This window comes from Symphalangus syndactylus, chromosome 5 (assembly GCF_028878055.3).
Source record: "Symphalangus syndactylus isolate Jambi chromosome 5, NHGRI_mSymSyn1-v2.1_pri, whole genome shotgun sequence".
Classification (NCBI taxonomy): Eukaryota; Metazoa; Chordata; class Mammalia; order Primates; family Hylobatidae; genus Symphalangus; species Symphalangus syndactylus.
In genome coordinates, this window is record NC_072427.2 from 7,108,903 (window position 1) to 7,126,967 (window position 18,065).

Here is an 18,065-nt window from a genome sequence, read left to right on the forward strand (position 1 = left end):
TATCACCCACCATATCAACAGGCAAAATATGATCGTATCAATGGACTCAGAAGAAGCATTTAACAAAATAGAACACTTTTTCTTGATTAAAACTCTCAGCAAACTACATAGAGAGGAAATCTTCCTTAATTTAATAAAGAGAACATACCAAAAACCCCTACTTATCAGTAGGGTTAACACATTATACTTAACAGATTAAAATTATATTATACTTAACACATTATATATAGTATCATAGTTAACACATTATACTTAACAGTGAAATGCTGAGTGTTTTCCCTTTAAGATTGGGAACAAGGCAGCTGGGTGTGGTGGCTCACGCCTGTAATCCCAGCACTTTGGGAGGCCTAGTCAAGCAGATCACGAGGTCAGGAGATAGAGACCATCTTGGCTAATACAGTAAAACCCTGTCTCTACTAAAAAAAAAAAAAAATGTAGCTGGGCGTGGTGGTGGGCACCTGTAGTCCCAGCTACTTGGGAGGCTGAGGCAGGAGAATGGTGTGAACCCAGGAGGCAGAGTGAGCCAACATTGCGCCACTGCACTCCAGCCTGGGCAATGGAGTGAGACTCCATCTCAAAAAAAAAAAAAAGATTGGAACAAGGCAAGGATGTCTATTTTCACAACCTTAGCATAGTACTCGAAGTTCTAACCACTGCTATAAGGCAAGAAAAAAAATAAAGGCAAACAGATTGGAAGGGAAGAAATAAAACTATTCCTTAGTAGACAGCATGACATGATTTTCTATGCAGAAAACCCCAAGGCATCTACAAAAAAATACTCCTAGAACTAATATGCCAGTTCAGCAAGGCTGTAACATATACAATCGAAATATGAAAATCATTAACATTCCCATATGCTAACAATGAACACATGCAAATTGACATTTTAAAACAGTATCATTTATAAGCACACAAAAAAGTGAAATATTTTGATATAAACTTAGGAAAACATTTAATGATATATATGCTGAAAATTATAAGATACTGATGAAAGTAAAAGACCTAAATAAATGGAGAGACACATCATGTTCACACATTAGAAAACTCAATATAGTATATATGTCAACTGTCTCCAAATTAATCTATAAAGTTAAAGCAATTCTTATGAAAATCTCAACAAGGCTTTTTGGAGACAAAGATAAATTTATTCTAAAAATCAGTGGAAAAGTATAGGGCCTAGAATAGCTAAAACAATCCTGAAAGGGAAAAGGAAAGTGGAAGTATCACTCAACCTGATATTAAGGCCTACCATAATCTGACTATAGTAATTAAGACAGTTTTCTATTGACTAAGAGATAGACACAGATCAAGTGAATGGAAAAGAGAATTATAATATAATTATATTAACAGAGAATTATATAGGCTTCATGACCCTGGGGGTAGGTAAAGATTTCTTAGAACACAAAAAGCATTACTATAAAATTGAAATGGATTAATTTAACTTCATCAAAACAGAAGACTTGTTTTCAAATGACATCTTTAGGAAAGCAAAAAGGCAAGCATCACTTTTGAATTTTTTTTCTTAACTCAGGAAATTCTGTAAATTTTGAGTTATTAGATACTTTTGCATTACCTCTAATTTTAAAAAATTAAAGTTGGTTGGGTAATGGTTAATGGGTACAAAAAGTAATCCGAAAGAATGAGTAAGACCTAGTATTTGATAGCACAACAGGGTGACTACAATCAGTAATTTGTGCATTTTAAAGTAACTAAAATTGTATAATTGCATTGTTAGTAATACAAAGAATAAATGCTTGAGGGAATGTGACTTTTATGATGTGATTATTATGCATTACATGCCTATCTCAAACATCTCAAGTACCCCATAAATATATATATATATATATATCTACTATGTACCCACAAAAACTAGAAATGAAAAAAAAATTTAAAAATAATTAAAAAAATGAAGTTGGTTAGAACCCTAGTTCCAATAATTTTTATGCTATACCAGGATGTATACATTTGAATAAATCACAATTGAAAAGAACCACAGACACAAAAAGTGCATTTTGGGGGATTAGCTGATGAAACTTAACACAGTGATCAAAAGATAATTATGTTACATGCAAATCATTCATACAAGGGATACATTTCATACCACAACCATTTAGTTTTTAAAAATAAAGCTCCTCATATGGTTTAGCTGCATCCCCACCCAAATATCATCTTGAATTGTAATTCCCATAATCCCCATGTGTCGTGAGAAGGACCTGGTCGGAGGTAATTAAATCATGGGGGGTGGTTACCCCCATGCTCCTGTTTGCATGATAGTGAGTGAGTTCTCATGAGATCTGATGGTTTTATAAGGGTCCTTTCCTTCTTTGCTCAGCAATTCTCTCGCCTGCTGCCATGTGAAGAAGGACATGTTTGCTTCCCCTCGAGCCATGATTGTAAGTTTCCTGAGGCCTCCTCAGCCATGTGGAACTGTGAGTCAATTAAACCTCTTCCCTTTATAAATTACCCAGTCTTGGGTATTTCTGCACAGCAGCATAAGAATGGACTAAAACAGCTCCCAAGCAAAAGCATTCAATTCCATGAAGATATGGGATTTACACTCATTAAAGGATAATGTCCTTTGGATCATCATTAACTCCTTATGAAGCTCATGGGGGTGGAGTAACCTGGAGGTATCATATTTGTGCAACAAATAAATCCCAAGGCTGTGTACTTATTTGCTTTTGGGAGACTCATCTAATAACATATTGTATCTGCTTGTTGTATTAATAATCTGAGTTATTACAAGTACACCAACAAATCTGCTGCCTTAAGAATGGATTCATGCTGGTTAAGTCCTTTAAAATCCAGCACTGTGGCACCGGAGACATCAGAGGTCTGGGGAAACACTTTGAGCTAAGCAATAAGCTCTACAGTTAAGAAAAAGATGCTGATAAATTCTACAAAGAACATCAGACATGACATTTGTTGCTTTAGAATCTCTGAGCATATTTACAGGCAAGGCAGAAGAAAGAGCATTTCAGCTTGGTTTTAAAATACAGAAATACCACTATTCCTTAAAAGAACGAATCACAATGCTGTTGGCACATATTGGAGCCCACAAAAATCATAAGAAATGTGGGATTTTTTCTGCAAATGTTTCCTGATTAAAAACACAAAGCATATATTTGACTCATACAGAAAGTCAAGCCAAAAGAAAAAATAGTATTTATAAGACAAAGTTAAAATCCTGAGCTTGTGTACATATTAACTTACTCAAGAATCATCTAATAACATATTGTATCTGCTTGCTGCATTTACGTTAGTAGTGACTGTCCCTCATAGGAAGATTCTGTGTGCAGAAACAGAAACAGAAACGTCAAGCAGACTTCCTTCTTGACTGTGCCCTTGCCCTAGACATTAGGAATGAGATATGTCTGAGAAAAGAATTAGGTGGTGGGGTCAAAGCAGAATTTTCAGTACCTACTGCAGAGCACAGCCCACGACAGATGGTCAACAAATAATTTTTGAATGTTATAAGGAGGAAGAAACAGTTAAGAACAATTTACTTAAATTTTTGAAGACTATTTCACTTGTGGGAAATTTCATAAGTCACTTTAAGAGGGTGCCAATGAATAGGCTTCTGCCAAAAGGAAAAAAAAAATCCCCAAAATGAGTAGGCAAATAGTGTTGGTATGACTGATATTACTTGGCTTCAAAGAAGCAATGGCCACAAAAAGCAAGGGTAAGGAAATATGAAACATTTTATAAGTGAGGAAACCAGATAAGAATTATATAAAAGAGCTTATTTTAAAAATAAACTACTAGTGAGTGGGAGAAGGGAGTATTAGTTGTTCTGAAAGACAAAAGGAAACTGTAAGACCAAGTCAGTTTTGCAGGCCCTCTAACAAACAGGTCTCTATCTAAAGGCACAACAATCACTCAGACATGTGGCACTCTCATAGAATCACTCTGGCCCAGAAGACCAAGAATTCCTGAAAGAACCAAGCTATGCAAATCTGAGCTTGAAAGTGGCCTGACTGAAGCCCATGGCGCCCTCACCTACCACAGCGCCCAGCTGGCAGTAGATGCTCAAAGTGTGTTTTCTGACCGACTGGATAAATTAATAAACAAGATGATGAGTCTTTTGAGTTACTTGGAAGTAACCTGAAAATTTTTTTTTACAAGAAGCCATTGGCATACTAATGTTTTGTTTTTGCTTTTGTTTTTGAGACAGAGTCTTGCTCTGTCACCCAGCCTGGAGTGCAGTGGTGCGATCTCAGCTCACTGCAACCTCTGCCTCCCGGGTTCAAGCAATTCTGCCTCAGCCTCCCAGTAGCTGGGATTACAGGCACCTGGCATACTCATGTTTTAATAATTGAAAATATTTTTAATTTCTAAATCAATACCAGTTTGTTACAAAAATTTAACACTACTCAAAGGAAACCACTGTTACTTTGGTGTATGAGTCCTTCCGAAGACTTTTTCTATATACATACAATGGTTTCAATACGTGTGTATGTGCATGTATTTACTATATATGTGCACATAGATACACACATATATTCACACCTATAATTGCTTGACAAAGACTGGATCACACTATGCAATCTTTTATGCAACTTGCTTAAAAACATTTTTAATTGAACAAAAAAATTTGCCATAACAATCTTTTCTTTTTTTAACATGTATACAGTTTTAGGCAAAGGGCTTTTTCAATGCCTCTAGAAATAATTTTTTTCAAATATTGTTTTGTAGATTTGTAAAATTATATCCCAAGTATATGGAGTTGAAAATGAAAGCTCCCCTTCCACCTGACTACCTCATAACTCCACATTCCCCCCTTCCCAAGATACTCATAGTAAAGAGTTGGAGCTCCATCCTTCTGTACTTTTTAGTGCAAATACCCAAACCATACACACACACATGTGGGTTCAAATCTCAGCTCTGCTATGACACCTTGGCCCAGTTTGCAATCTTCCTGTACCTGTTTGCCCTGTAAAAGGGATATCACAGGTTGGAACATATGCATATGACTTGTATGATTCAACTTAACGATAGTACCTATCTCACAGTACTAAGAATAGTAATACAGCTCAACTTCCAAACTAGATCTCTTTATCCCTAGGACTACTGGTTCTTCCATTGCACACCATGGCTTATTACACAAAAGCAGAGAAAACACAGCAATAAAGCCTGAATGCACTCTGTACTACCTGTTATGGCTAAAGCTTAACCCAGCAATATGGGAAGAACCATTGGGATACCAGCCTATCTACAGTTCCTGTCTCAAAATACCCTGGTGATTAAAGTAAGACCTTTTAGTTAATTTTATGTGTCAACTTGGTTAGGCTATGGAGCCCATTTGTTTGGTCAAATACTAGCCTAGCTGCTGCTGTAAAGGTATTTTTTAAAGATATGATTAACATTTAAATCAGTACACTCTGAGTTGAGCAGATTACCCTCCACAGTGTGGGTGGGCCTCATCCAATTAGTTGAAGGCCTTAAGAGCAAAAATGTAGAAGGTATTCTCCTTAAGACTGCAATAAAGAATCCCTGCCTAAGTTTCCAGCCTGGTGCCCCGCAGAATTCAGACTCAACACTGCAACTTCAACTCTTACCTCAACGTCCAGGCTGCCAGTCTGCCCCACAGTTCTGAGCTTGCCAGCCTTTGCAATTGTGTGAGCCAATTTCTTAAAATCAGTCATTCTCTCTCTTTCAATGTGAGACATTTTGCTATCAGGAAGTGGGATGCTGCTGTGACAAATACCTAAAAATGTGGAAGTGGCTTTGACATGGGGTAATGAATAGAGGCTGGAAGAGTTTTGAGGTGTGTGATAGAAAAGAGATTATTGGGAGAAATAAAGAATCTAGTGAGGGCTCACAAAAGAAAGGCAGGAGCTATAAAGTTTCTAATGTCTTAGAAAATACATTGTCAGGAACAGAATGTTGCTAGAAATAAAAATGTTAAAGATGCTGCTGGCGAGTTCTCAGACTGCAAATGAGGAATGTATTATTGGAAACTGGAAGAAAGGTGATCCTTGTTATAAAGTAGCACAGGACTTGAGTGAATTGTGTTCTGTTGGATGGAAAGCAGAATTTGTAAGTGATAACTTGGATATTTGGCTGAGGAGATTTCTAAGCAAAGTGTTGAAGGCACAGCTTGGTTTCTTCTTGCTGCTTATAGATGTGAGTAAAATACAAGAGGAGAGAGATAAATTGAGCACATTATTATTAAGCATAAGGAACCAGAACTTGAAGATTTGGAAAATTCTCAGCCCATTCATATTGCAAAACATGAAAGAACACCAACAGCGTGGCTGGACAATGGTTTGCAAACAGATTAGGTATGTGACTTGTGGATCATCAACTATTTCAGCAAAAATACTGCTAGCTTGTACTGAACAGGACAGAAATGGGATGAGATGAAGAAGTACTGTCAGACTTCTGGGATTTTAGGCAGGATGGCCAAAAGAACTACCTAGATGCAAACATATGTTATCCTTAAAGAGAAGAAAAAGCCCAAGGGTAGGGCAGCCTTCTCAATTCCAGGGGCAGGGCAACCTCTTTGATTCATCCAGGACTAAGGGGGTGTGATTGCCACCCCACTGGGCCCAGAGAACAGAGTGTGGAGCCAAAGAGGATTATTCTTAAGCCTTAAAATCTAATGGAATTTCACCTTCTAGATTTTAGACTTGAGACCTGTGACCCCTTTTCTTCCTTCTAGCATTCTCACTTGTGGAACAGGAATGTCTATCCTATTCCTGTCCCACTATTACATGCTAGAAGCAGATAAATTGTTATCTGGTTTCATAGGTTCATAGCTGGAGAGTTTTGCCCCAGAATGAATTATGTCCTGACCCATACCTGATTTAGATATTTAAGCTGAAATTTTGAACTTAAGAGTTGATGCTGAAATAGGCTTAGGACTTTCTGGGCACGGGATGGGGTGAATTTATTCTGCATGTGAGGACATGAGTTTTGGAGGATGTGGTATTGTGAAATATATATTTAGTCTTAGACCCTGTTTCCTGACATATGGCCCCTAAAACTCTGGAATCTCCTAAGTGATTAGAGTATCATTCATATGCTAATGAGACAACTGGTAGCTGGGGAATCCCTAGGTAGCTTCAGGATGTGTGCTGGTCACCAGAAAGACCAAGACATAATTAGAGGGTTGGGACTTCTAGCCCCACCCCTGACCTTTGGGGAGGGGAGGGAGGCTGAAAGTTGTGCCAATCACCAGTCATCAATGGTTTAATTAATCATGCCTATGTAATGAAGCCTCCATAAAAGCCCAAAGGACTGGGTTTGGAGAGCTCTGGGATAGCTGGAAGATGGCATGCCCACAGAAGGCATGAAAGTTCCATATTTATTCCCACAAGCCTTGCCTTATACGTCTCTTCTATCTGGCTGTTCACCTGTATCTTTTATAATAAGCCAGTAAACTCAAGTGCTATGGTTTGAATGTCCCCTCCAAAGTTTATGTTGACATTTAATTCCCAATATGACAATATTAGAAGGTAAGGCCTTTAAGAGGTGATAAGGTCATGAGAGCTCTGCCCTCATGAGTGCCGTTATCACAGGAGTGGGTTAGTTATTGTGGGAGGGGGGTCCTGATGAAAAGGACAAGTTTGGTCTGATTTTGTCTCTTGTGCCCGCTGCCCTTCTGACATGTTATGATGCAGCAAGATGGCCCTCACCAGACGTGGCCACTCAATCTTGGACTTCCCAGCGTCCAGAAGCATCAGCCAAATAAACCTCTTTTCTTTATAAATTACCCAATCTCAATTACTCTGTCACAGCAGAATAAAACAGATAAAACAGTTAAGTATTTCCATGAGCTCTGTGAGCCACTCTAACAAATTAACTGAACATGAGAAGGAGGTATTGGGAACCCTGATTTTATAGCTGGTTGGTCAGAAGTACAGGTGACAATCTACAACTTGCAACTAGCATCTTAAGTGGAGGCAGTCTTGTGGGACTGGGCCCTTAACCTGTGGGATCTAATGCTATCTCCAGTAAGATAGTGTCTAGAAACTGATGGACTTACAGGACACCCAGCTAGTGTCTACTGGAGAACTGACTCGTTGCTGGTGGGGAGAACTTCCCACAAATTTTGGTGACAAGAAGTGAAGCATTCAGTGTTATATTCAGTATTGAGTGATTATGTAAGAGCAGGAGAAAACATTTTTTTTTTCTTATCTCAGTGGGGCCAGAGCGTAGACTGTTATGGGTTGAATTGTATAGCCCCCAAAATTCCTGTGTTTTAGTCCTAACCTCTAGTACCTCATAATGTGACTATTATGGACTGGACTGTTTCCTTCCTAAATTCATATGTTGAGGCCCAAATCCCAATGTGAGGGCATTTGAAGAGGAGGTCTTTGGGAGATAATTGGTTAAAATGAGGTCATGAGGTGGGATCCTCATGATAGGATTTGTGCCCTTATAAGAAGAGACATTCTCTGCCATGTAAGGAGACGATAAGAAGTTGGTTGCCTGCAAGCTAGGAAGAGAGCCCTCACCAGAACGTAACCATGCTGGCCCCTTGATTTCAGACTTCTTTCCTCCAGAACTATAGGAAAATAATTTCTGCTGTTTAAGCCACCCTGCCATTTTGTTATGGCAGCCTGTGCTGACTAATATAGAGACCTTATTTGGGAACAATGTCCTTGTATATATAACAGTTAGGTAAGATGAGGTCATTAGGGTAGGCCCTAATCCAATATGAATGGTGTCCTTATAAAAAGAGAAAACTTGTGCACAGAGACAGACATTCATAAAGGGAAAATGATGTGAAGAGATGAAGGGAGAAGATGGTCATCTACAAGCCATGGAGGCCTGAAACAGATCCCTCCCTCATAGCCTCAGAAGGAACCAACCCTGCTGACACCTTGATCTTGGACTTCCAGCCTCCAAAACAGAGATACAATAAATTTCTGTTGTTTAAGCCACCCAGTTTGTAGCACTTTGTTGCAGCATCCCTAGCAAACTAATCCAATGCCCCTGAAAAACTTTGGGTAGCCTGGTTTCCTATTGGGAAATACGGAACTTGTGAGACCCATACATGCTTGGGAAAAGAGACACATGTTATTTTACTAAGAAATAATCTTCTACGTTGAAGTTCTCCATTTTAATAAATGAACAATAAGTTTTGAAAATGAAAATTTGCTATGCCTACAGGATCAAAAGTCATGAATTTACTAGCTATTCTTCTTTGCTATATATATTTGAAAGTTTGGGTATTTACTGTTTATGCAAAATACTGTCATTTCTTTTTACTTCACTCTGTGTTAAATTTAGGTTGAAACTAACACTTCCACTGAATTTGGTATTTTAGAAGAATATTCAATATGCTCCGTTTTGAAATAATGCCAGATGTTCACATTAATTTAGATATTGGCTGATATAATGTATTTTATGACAAGCAATGCAAACAACTGAATATATTAGAAAACTTAGATCTTTTAGAGTTTATGATATTAAAAAATATTTTCAGCAACAGGCTACTGGAGATTCAAGTATTTGGTTTTCAATTACAAAAGAAAGTACTTTTAAGACTATGGTAGAAACCGAAGCCGATGCTTTTAATACAATCTCCATGGCAACATGGGAAGGAGCACAGCCTGGTGGGCTGAATGAAAGCCACAAACTCTCAATTTCAGACCCTACCATTAACTTCCCACAGAAAGCCATGTTTGTATCTTGCATTTCATCTCCGCTATAAACAGAGGCACTCTGGCTTTATGCAAGAAAAGGACACTGCCTTAGTCCTATGTACTTCATATACTCATTTTATGAAATTAATAATATTTATGTTCTGAAACAATAGATTAGTCAGTCACACTACATTTCTAAGTTGTAGCAGGGAAATTAAACAGTAAATGGAAAATGCAAGTACTGACTAAATTCCCCAAATTTCATATAAAGATAACATAAAAGTGATTTCATTTGAAGGATCTACTTTATTTTCGTAAATGAATTGCCATGATTAAAAAAGTTTAATTTTAAAAACAGGTATTCAGAATTTGACTGGCTACTGAGCATCCTGACCCTATCATTTTGTTTACATTTTCATATTTTCAACAAGGAAATGTCTTCTATAGGAAATTGTATAATAACAATGCACAAAGGTTTGAACTGTAGTTTAATGAATTAGTTAAGATTTTCCTGTGATGATATCTTGCTAAAGATAATTTGCTAAGAACACAGCAAAAATAAGAAATAAAAAGTCTCTGCACTACAAAAATAGAATAATAGTTAACATTTGCCTTTTATTACTTGCCAGACACCATCCTGGGCTCTTCACAGGGATGATCACATTTAATTCTCACAATGACCTTATTAAATAGATATTATTATTATTCCCATTCTATTGATGAAAAGACTAAGCTCAGGGATGATCAGTAAGTTGCCTGAGATGGCCTTGTGCAGTTGGAATCAGGGCCTGTGCACTGCACCACTGTAAGATTCTCATAAACGTGTCTATTTTATTTGTTAATTTTATTCATGTAGTAATACACTCAGAACCCAATTCAATTATTTTTATTCTAATTTAAATGCAATTCCACCAAATCTGGTTATCTGATCACCTTAGAAGTAGACAATTAGAAAGATTTGGAGGAGGGCTCCTGTAAGCAGGAAACGTTAAAATTATAGAAGATTGAAATAGGAACTGAAATATAGCAAAACAGGATTATCCAGAGGAAGAAAAAGATAAACACGGTTTTGGGATGGAGTGAGTAGAGCTATGTAAATGGTAACTACCATTTGTTGAATACCTCTTACGTGCCAGGTGTGTGCCTTTCTCATCTGCCAAGCCTCACATGGCCCTGCCACGCAGGCTGTTGTATCCCCATTTTGAGAAGTCCCACAGCCTGCCCACATTCTCACAACAGAAGGGCCAGGCTTGTCGGGTGCAAAGTCCACGCTCTGAACACTGCCCCATACTGCCTATCTTGCATGGATTAAGAAACGAAGGAGGGAAAGAAAATCTTGGAAAGGTTTCTATTAACATGATTATAAGCAAAATGCTTTTTGGCATTGAAAGAGGGATAATGGCTTCAGTTATGTGGAAAATTTACTCATATGAAATACATTTGATGGTGATAAATGAGGTACTATAGTACTTTTTTTTTTTACTTAAAAAATTCAAACTTAGAAAAAGTTTAAATTCAGTTTCCTAAATTTAGGAAGGCCATAAACTAAGGTTGTGCAAATGGGGAATTTTTCATTTGAGAGCCTATCTTTAACGACTATTCTTTTTTTAAAGTAGCACTATTGGGGTTTTACTTAGTGAACATTCTTAGCAAATTCAAGGCAATATGCCAAGAAATAAAGAGTGGCATGAGAATGCCACTTGGAAGGGTTAGAAATTCAAAACAGAAATGTGTGTGTGTGCACATGCACACACACACACACACACACAGAACTCAATCACACATTTTCAGTTAGCAACACCAACTAAGCAAAAGAGCTGGGCTCATCCCGTTATATAACACATTTTTTTTTCTCGCATCCCTTATTGCCTAAAGGCTACTGTGAATAGGGAAACAGCAGGAAAACATTCTCACAAAGAATGAGCTCCTCTAAATAATATATACAATAAAACTGTCCAGCACATGACCAAAAAATTAATAAAGGCAAATCCAGTTTTCTTGTGCTGTTGAAAGTGAGCATCGTTTCGTTTAGCTGTTTCTCAGGAAGCATGTCATGCCCCTTTAAAACTGCTGACTTAATGCTTTCATGCACAGCCTCTCCCCTCCCCACCCGGCACCCCTTGCCTGGGTGTAAACCCTGGTGCCCACTTAGGCATGATTACCACTGGTGCAGCCCTGCCATTGGCGTCTCTCTCAGGGGAAAGAGCTTGGGGTAGACGATGGTAAACATAGGCTCACTACACCGATGACAGTGCCCCAGAGGGCAGTGCAGCAGCTCCAGGAGACTTCTGGGTAATGAGATTGGAGACAGAAAGTTCAAATCTGGAACACAAGAGAAAATCACACACACGAGTAAAAAATCTGACTTCCTTAAACTAGGCTTCTTAAAGTATTTATTTGTTACCAAATAAGTTCAGTTACTTAAAAGTACTTCATGTTGAAAAATCTGTTATCTGATTGATACACACTGAATAAAAATCTAACATCATTTGAAAATGAAAGATTTTTTAAAATATTTTTGATACTAAAAGAAAACACAAAGTCACTCATTTTAAGAGCCAGAAGCTGTCCTGAGGTAGAGGCAAGGAATAAGTGAGATAAAATATTTTTTAAGAACAAAGATCAAAAAGGGTTAATTCACCCAAAGAGGATTTTGCAAACTTTAATAAGAGTCAGAGAATTGTGAACCCAGGAGGCGGAGCTTGCAGTGAGCCGAGATGCGCCACTGCACTCCAGCCTGGGGGACAGAGCGAGACTCCGTCTCAAAAAAAAAAAAAAAAAAAAAAAAAGAGTCAGAGAATTTTTGGAACTGACGACTAAAACTGACTTTCATTAAGTTCTCCCTAATCTATCAGGTATTTAGTATCAATCTTCCACCAAGGCTAAATAATATTTATTGAAGAGAATGAAAGGGAGGAAATAAAAAAAGAATGAAAAATAATGAAACCAAGCTTTTGCCTGTCTTACTCTCATGAGCTGTCATTAATAAAAACAGGGAGCTTCCTTCCCAGCTTGGTCTGAGCTACACAAAAGAGACATTTAAAGCAAAACATCCCAGTGGCCCAGGCAATCTTGAGGACACATTTACACTGGGTTTCTACTGATGATGAACATCCAACAGAGAGAGAAATGGTCATGCTGAGGTGAAATCTAAAAATTATCAACTCAACTTTGGGAAGGAAATACAAATCATCTTTTTACCTTTTATATCTGTCCAGACTCATCAATAACACTTAGAAAAATGGAATTTACTGATTGGTGAACAACTATAATTTTCTGCTTAGCTTTTAAAACCAACTTAACTTTGCACTAGGCATTTCTGGAAGGTTAATGTGAGATGTTTTTGTATGGACTCTGTTTTTTAAGTAAAGACGAAACATTTCACAGTTTTAAAAACACCTGAAATGTATTTTTCGTATTAATATTGCCTAGTGCTGTCTTAAAGCATTTCAGACATACACCCACAATACCTATCAAATCTATGCACTGCCAAATCATTTCCAAATTTTAGCTGGCACGCTGCGACAATACTGCCAACGGCTCCCAGTACTTCTACCTCCTTTAGGTCTACATATTGCTGAGATGCGAGGAGGCGGCAAGGCAAAAACCTGCTCTACTGACGTATCCAACTTTAAGGACAAGATGTTTCCAAATTTCCCCTACTGCCAGCCTTTCACTTCAACCAAATACACATTCCCAAATACCAAGTTCCTTACTTGAAACTTGAACTTTTAAGCACCGTGCTTTGCAACTGACAACCACGTTTTTAAGAATGCTTCCCTGTGTCTGTAGGGGGTGCTAAAATGATCAGTGTTAATAAAATATCAAAACTATTTTTCTTATCAGAAAAATCCTGTTGCACAACAATGTGAATGTACTTAATGCCACTGAACTGTATACTTAAAGATGGATAAAATGGTTACTTTCGTGTTATGTGTATTTTACCACAATAATTTTTTTTAAAGATGAAAGCCAAAACAAGTGCACAAAGCACAATGTTCACTAAATGAGACAGAAAAATAAAAAAACCAGAAGTCCCACATACCTTTCAGCAAGCTGTGGTAGGTATGATACAGACTTCTCATGGCCAATTCCTGCAGAGGGAGGACGTGATCATTCTCTGTCCCTATGGCCTTCACCTCAGCTGGGAGGAAAACGGTTCGCTGCCCTGATGAAAAGGAAAGCAGCTTCACCTCGGAAACTTGAATGGGAGCACCACAGCTGCAGAAAGACCCACATTCACAGTATTATTAGCAATAAGGAAAAGAATATGGGTGCCAATAAAATGTGTTAATCAAAATATACATTTGAAAATTTATGACACTGCTGAATTGCCAGAATTCTTTTCAAAGTGAACAGATGCTATCCTGGGTTCCTTCATAAAACCTGGCCCAGCAATCTAAACTCATCAGTTGGAACTCAGCTAAATCATTGCTGAGGCCCAGTCACTTCCAGCAAGGATGAACTTTAAAGGAACTTTCCTTCTTAGGCTGTACACAATTTGCTTTGTAAATTTTACTTTTCCCAATTTTATTACCCTCTCCAAGTACGTGTTTTTTTGAAACTCTCAAAATTAAAAGAAAAAAAAAGAGTACTTCTTCTTGGTTTAATAGACTTTTTGTACAGAAAAACTTAAACCCACAAAGCAAATAGATTTTAAATGGCAGAAGATAACTTTATTGGATCCTTCCATAAACTTGTGGGGAAAATATTCTTGGCATACTCAATAAGCCAAGTCATGCCCTATTCCCTGCAGCCACTCATAACCAGGAGGCAGAGTTGTCCTCGTTCCTAACGCTGCAGTGTTACCGAAACTCACAAATCCAGTATCATTCTATTTCTTGTGTGAAACCACTGGGTAACCTAAAAGCCTGAATACTTTTCTTGTCTAACGACAAACAGATGGCCAACAAACCTTGGCTCTGAAGACAACATGAAATAATATCACTAACCTTGACCAGATACAAGCAATGAAGCTTAGGGGACAGGACTGGAAGCCAGCGCCCTTGATTCGTTTATTTTTTAAAAGTTTCTTCATTTGTTCCTTCCCTCCGTCAGAAAACATTTCCAGAGCACTTACTATGCCAGTCAGTTAAGATACTTAAATTAAGAAAAACAAGAATGAACCCTTCCTTTGGGAGAAAATCATTACAATTATTCTAATGTGGGGGCAAAGAAGGGTTGACTGACTCTGTCCAGGGAATTGGGGGAGATTTTAAAGATAAGACAATATCTGACTTAATGTTCGACTCACCTGGAATAAATGGAAATGTGTTATGAGCATTCCAAGCAGAGGGAACAGCATGTGCAGCAGTACAGAAGCCTGAAAGAATATGGCTACGTCTTGGTTTCAACAGTGCTGGAAACAGGGATGCAGGGTATGGATGGGTAGGGGAAGGAGGCCAGGAATATTAGCTGAAGTTAGATGGTTTTAATTCACGGGGAAGAATGTTAGGTGTGGTTTTTTTTCTTTCTTTATTTTGTTTTGTTCTGTTTTTTTACCAAATATCTGACCACAGTATGGTAGATAGGAAAGGGACTAATAAGTGGCAAAGAGGTAAAGAGAACCCAAATACAGAAGGAAACAGAAATGAGGAAGTATTTAGGGTCTCGAAAATGAGAGCTTGAGATAAACAGAAGAGGTGTGGAATATCATTATGGGTAAGAAGCCAGTGGCTTTCTCTGTTAGTTCCTAAAGCAAATAATTCTGAATGCGATTTTGTTCACATAATCTTTTATGCCAATCAAGATAGATTTAGAGAACTCCTTTTGTAATATTCCATACTACGGATGAACCACAGTTTATTAATTTATTCACTATGTTTATCCTGGTTTCAATGTTTTCCCTCCTACTACACATACAACATCACAATAAATCTTACATACATTCCAGTGGGCAGATGTTTTTATTATAGTAAAATTCCCAAACTGAGACCACTGGCCATGAAAAATGAACATTTTAAATGCCTGAGATCTTTCCAAAAAGATTGCGAAGAAAGTATCCATTTCCCCACACCATCATCAGAACTGGATGTTATCAGTCATTCTAGTTTTCGCTAGGCTGATTCATGGAAATGTCTCCTTGGTAACTAATGAGTTTGATCACCTTTTGTCAGGCTTGCTGGCCATTGATATTTCTTCTTCTGTAAACTGTCCATGTCCATCCCTTACCTAATTTTCTATTAAATTAAAATATATCAATTTGTAGGAACTTCCATATTGGTGATAACAATCCTTTGTCATATGCGCTGAAATATTTATCGACAAAAATGTTTTTGTCTTTTAACTTTGCATATGGTTCCCTTTGTCTGCATTCTTTTCTGATGTGAAATCTATCCACTTATTTCCTTCACGGTATCTACATTTTTCTGAATTTCTTAAGAGGGTTACCCTAATTTGAAGACTGTGCATATATTATCCTCAAGTTTCTTCCAGTATGTTTATTGTATTTTTACATGTAGATTTATTTATTTATTTATTTTTTTAGGACAGAGCCTTGCTCTGTCACCTAGGCTGGAGCACAGTCTGTGATCTCAACTCATTGCAACCTCTGCTTCCCGGGTTCAAGTGATTCTCCTGCCTCAGCCTCCTAAGTAGCTAGGATTACAGGTACCCACCACCACGTCCAGTTAATGTTTGTATTTTTAGTAGAGATGGGGTTTCACCATGTTGGTTAGGCTGGACTTGAACTTCTGACCTCAAGTGATTGGCCCGCCTCGGCCTCCCAAAGTGCTGGGATTACAGGTACGAACCACCACCTTTACATGTAGATGTTTTATCTATTTGTCTTACTTGGTTATATAAAATAGGACATAGCTTTTTTTTTTCCAAATGGAAAAATAATATGGGTAGCATTATTAAACAACACTAACATTTACCTCTGAATTGAACTGTTCTCTTTATCCTATTAAGTTCCCAAATACACTGGCATTGCTTTCTGGAGTCTTTAGTCTGTTTCAGTGATGTATCCGTTTAATTCTGTGTCAGTTCTATATTGTTTTGATTACAATACTTTATAGAACATTCTATCATTTGACAAATCTGCCCTAACTATTATTGTTCAATTTTTTTCTTGAAATTCTCACTTACCATTCAATTTGAACTTTACAATTATTTTATCTCTATTTCCCTAAAGCCTTCCAGAGATTTGGATTAGAATTAACATCGATTTCTATGTTAAGACAGGTAATTTGATGATAAATTTCCTTATTTGAAAACACGGTATGTCTGTACTATCCACCTAGTGCTTTCTATCCTATCCTTTAATAAAAATTTCACAATTTTCTTCATATAGATTCTGTTCCTTGTGATATTTATTACTGGATATTTAAATGTGTGGTACAAATATAAATGACATTTCCCCCAACTTTGATTTCTAATTTATGAAGACATAAAGAAAAGCTGCTAATCTTTGTATGCTATCTTATATTTAGCCACCTTACTAAATTCTTTTACGTGTCTGAAAGATTTGTTTTGGTAGCATATCTTGAGTGTTCTAGGTATTCAAGCATATCACCTATAAAGGTCTTTCTGGTTCTTTTTTTCCCAGTATTTATGTCTATTTCCTTTTTTTTCCGTCTTATTGCATTAGACAGATGGCAGTGGTGACAGTGGGCCCTCACTCCTTTCCTATTCCTGATTTTAATGGCCTAGTTTGAATATATCATCATTTAATATAAAAATTATTATTATATGTGGCTACAGAATTAATCAAAATCAGAAATCATACAAAATCATCAAAAGTTTTTCTTAACATACCAATATAATCGTGTTTTTCTTTAATATAATGTTGAATAAATTATCGATATTTTAAGGTAAACTTTAAAATACTTAAAACATTATTTAAAAATATAATCATATAGAAAAGTACAAAAAACACAATTACTCACAAGATGATTTTCACAAGATGAACACACTAATCACCACCAAGGTCAAGAACAAGAACCTCAGAAGACCACCTTGGGTCCCACTGCTAAGCAAAACCCATACCCCAAAGGGAACTACTATTCCAAATTCTAACACTATAGTCTGGTTCGGCCTTTTTGAATAGCATGAAGGTTGCTGTGTCTGGTTTCTTTTGTCAACATTATACTTCTGGAATTCATCCATGTTGCTTTGTGTACTGTAGTTTATTCATTTTCATTGCTGTGCAGTAATGATGGACATTTGGGCTGTTTGTAGTGTAGAGCTACTACAAATCGTGCCTCCATAAAAATTGGGTATTTGGTACATATGAGCATATACATTTGTGAGGAACATACTTAAGATCGGAACTGGGCCTATTATAGTGAGGAGAGACAGACATTAATATATAATAGACTGAGAGGGGAGTGAGAGCTGTATGACTTTTGATAGTACCCAAATAATGACCTTTTCTCCTTCAGAAAGTATGCTGTGTCATCTACATGTGCATTTTTGTGGGAACTACTACAGATTTATCCTTCTCCTTTTTAGCAGAAAAGTTTTTCT

General features: G+C 37.3%; 1 protein-coding gene across 9 annotated transcripts in view; it reads right to left on the reverse strand.

Moving 5' to 3' along the window:
• LRRC28 (leucine rich repeat containing 28) overlaps positions 1-18,065 on the reverse strand; it is a 139,694-nt gene that overhangs the window by 15,889 nt on the left and 105,740 nt on the right. For 5 of the 9 annotated variants that reach the window (XM_063640071.1, XM_055277110.2, XM_055277108.2 and 2 more), the window contains 2 exons: positions 13,642-13,817; positions 11,759-11,918 (listed from right to left, as the gene is read on the reverse strand). In XM_063640071.1, coding sequence (XP_063496141.1) covers positions 11,759-11,918; positions 13,642-13,817 — 336 coding nt within the window. Of the gene's footprint in view, positions 1-5,558; positions 6,118-11,758; positions 11,919-13,641; positions 13,818-18,065 lie in introns of all 9 variants that reach the window. The other 4 variants (XR_008657568.2, XR_008657565.2, XR_008657566.2 and 1 more) reach the window with 2 other exon arrangements.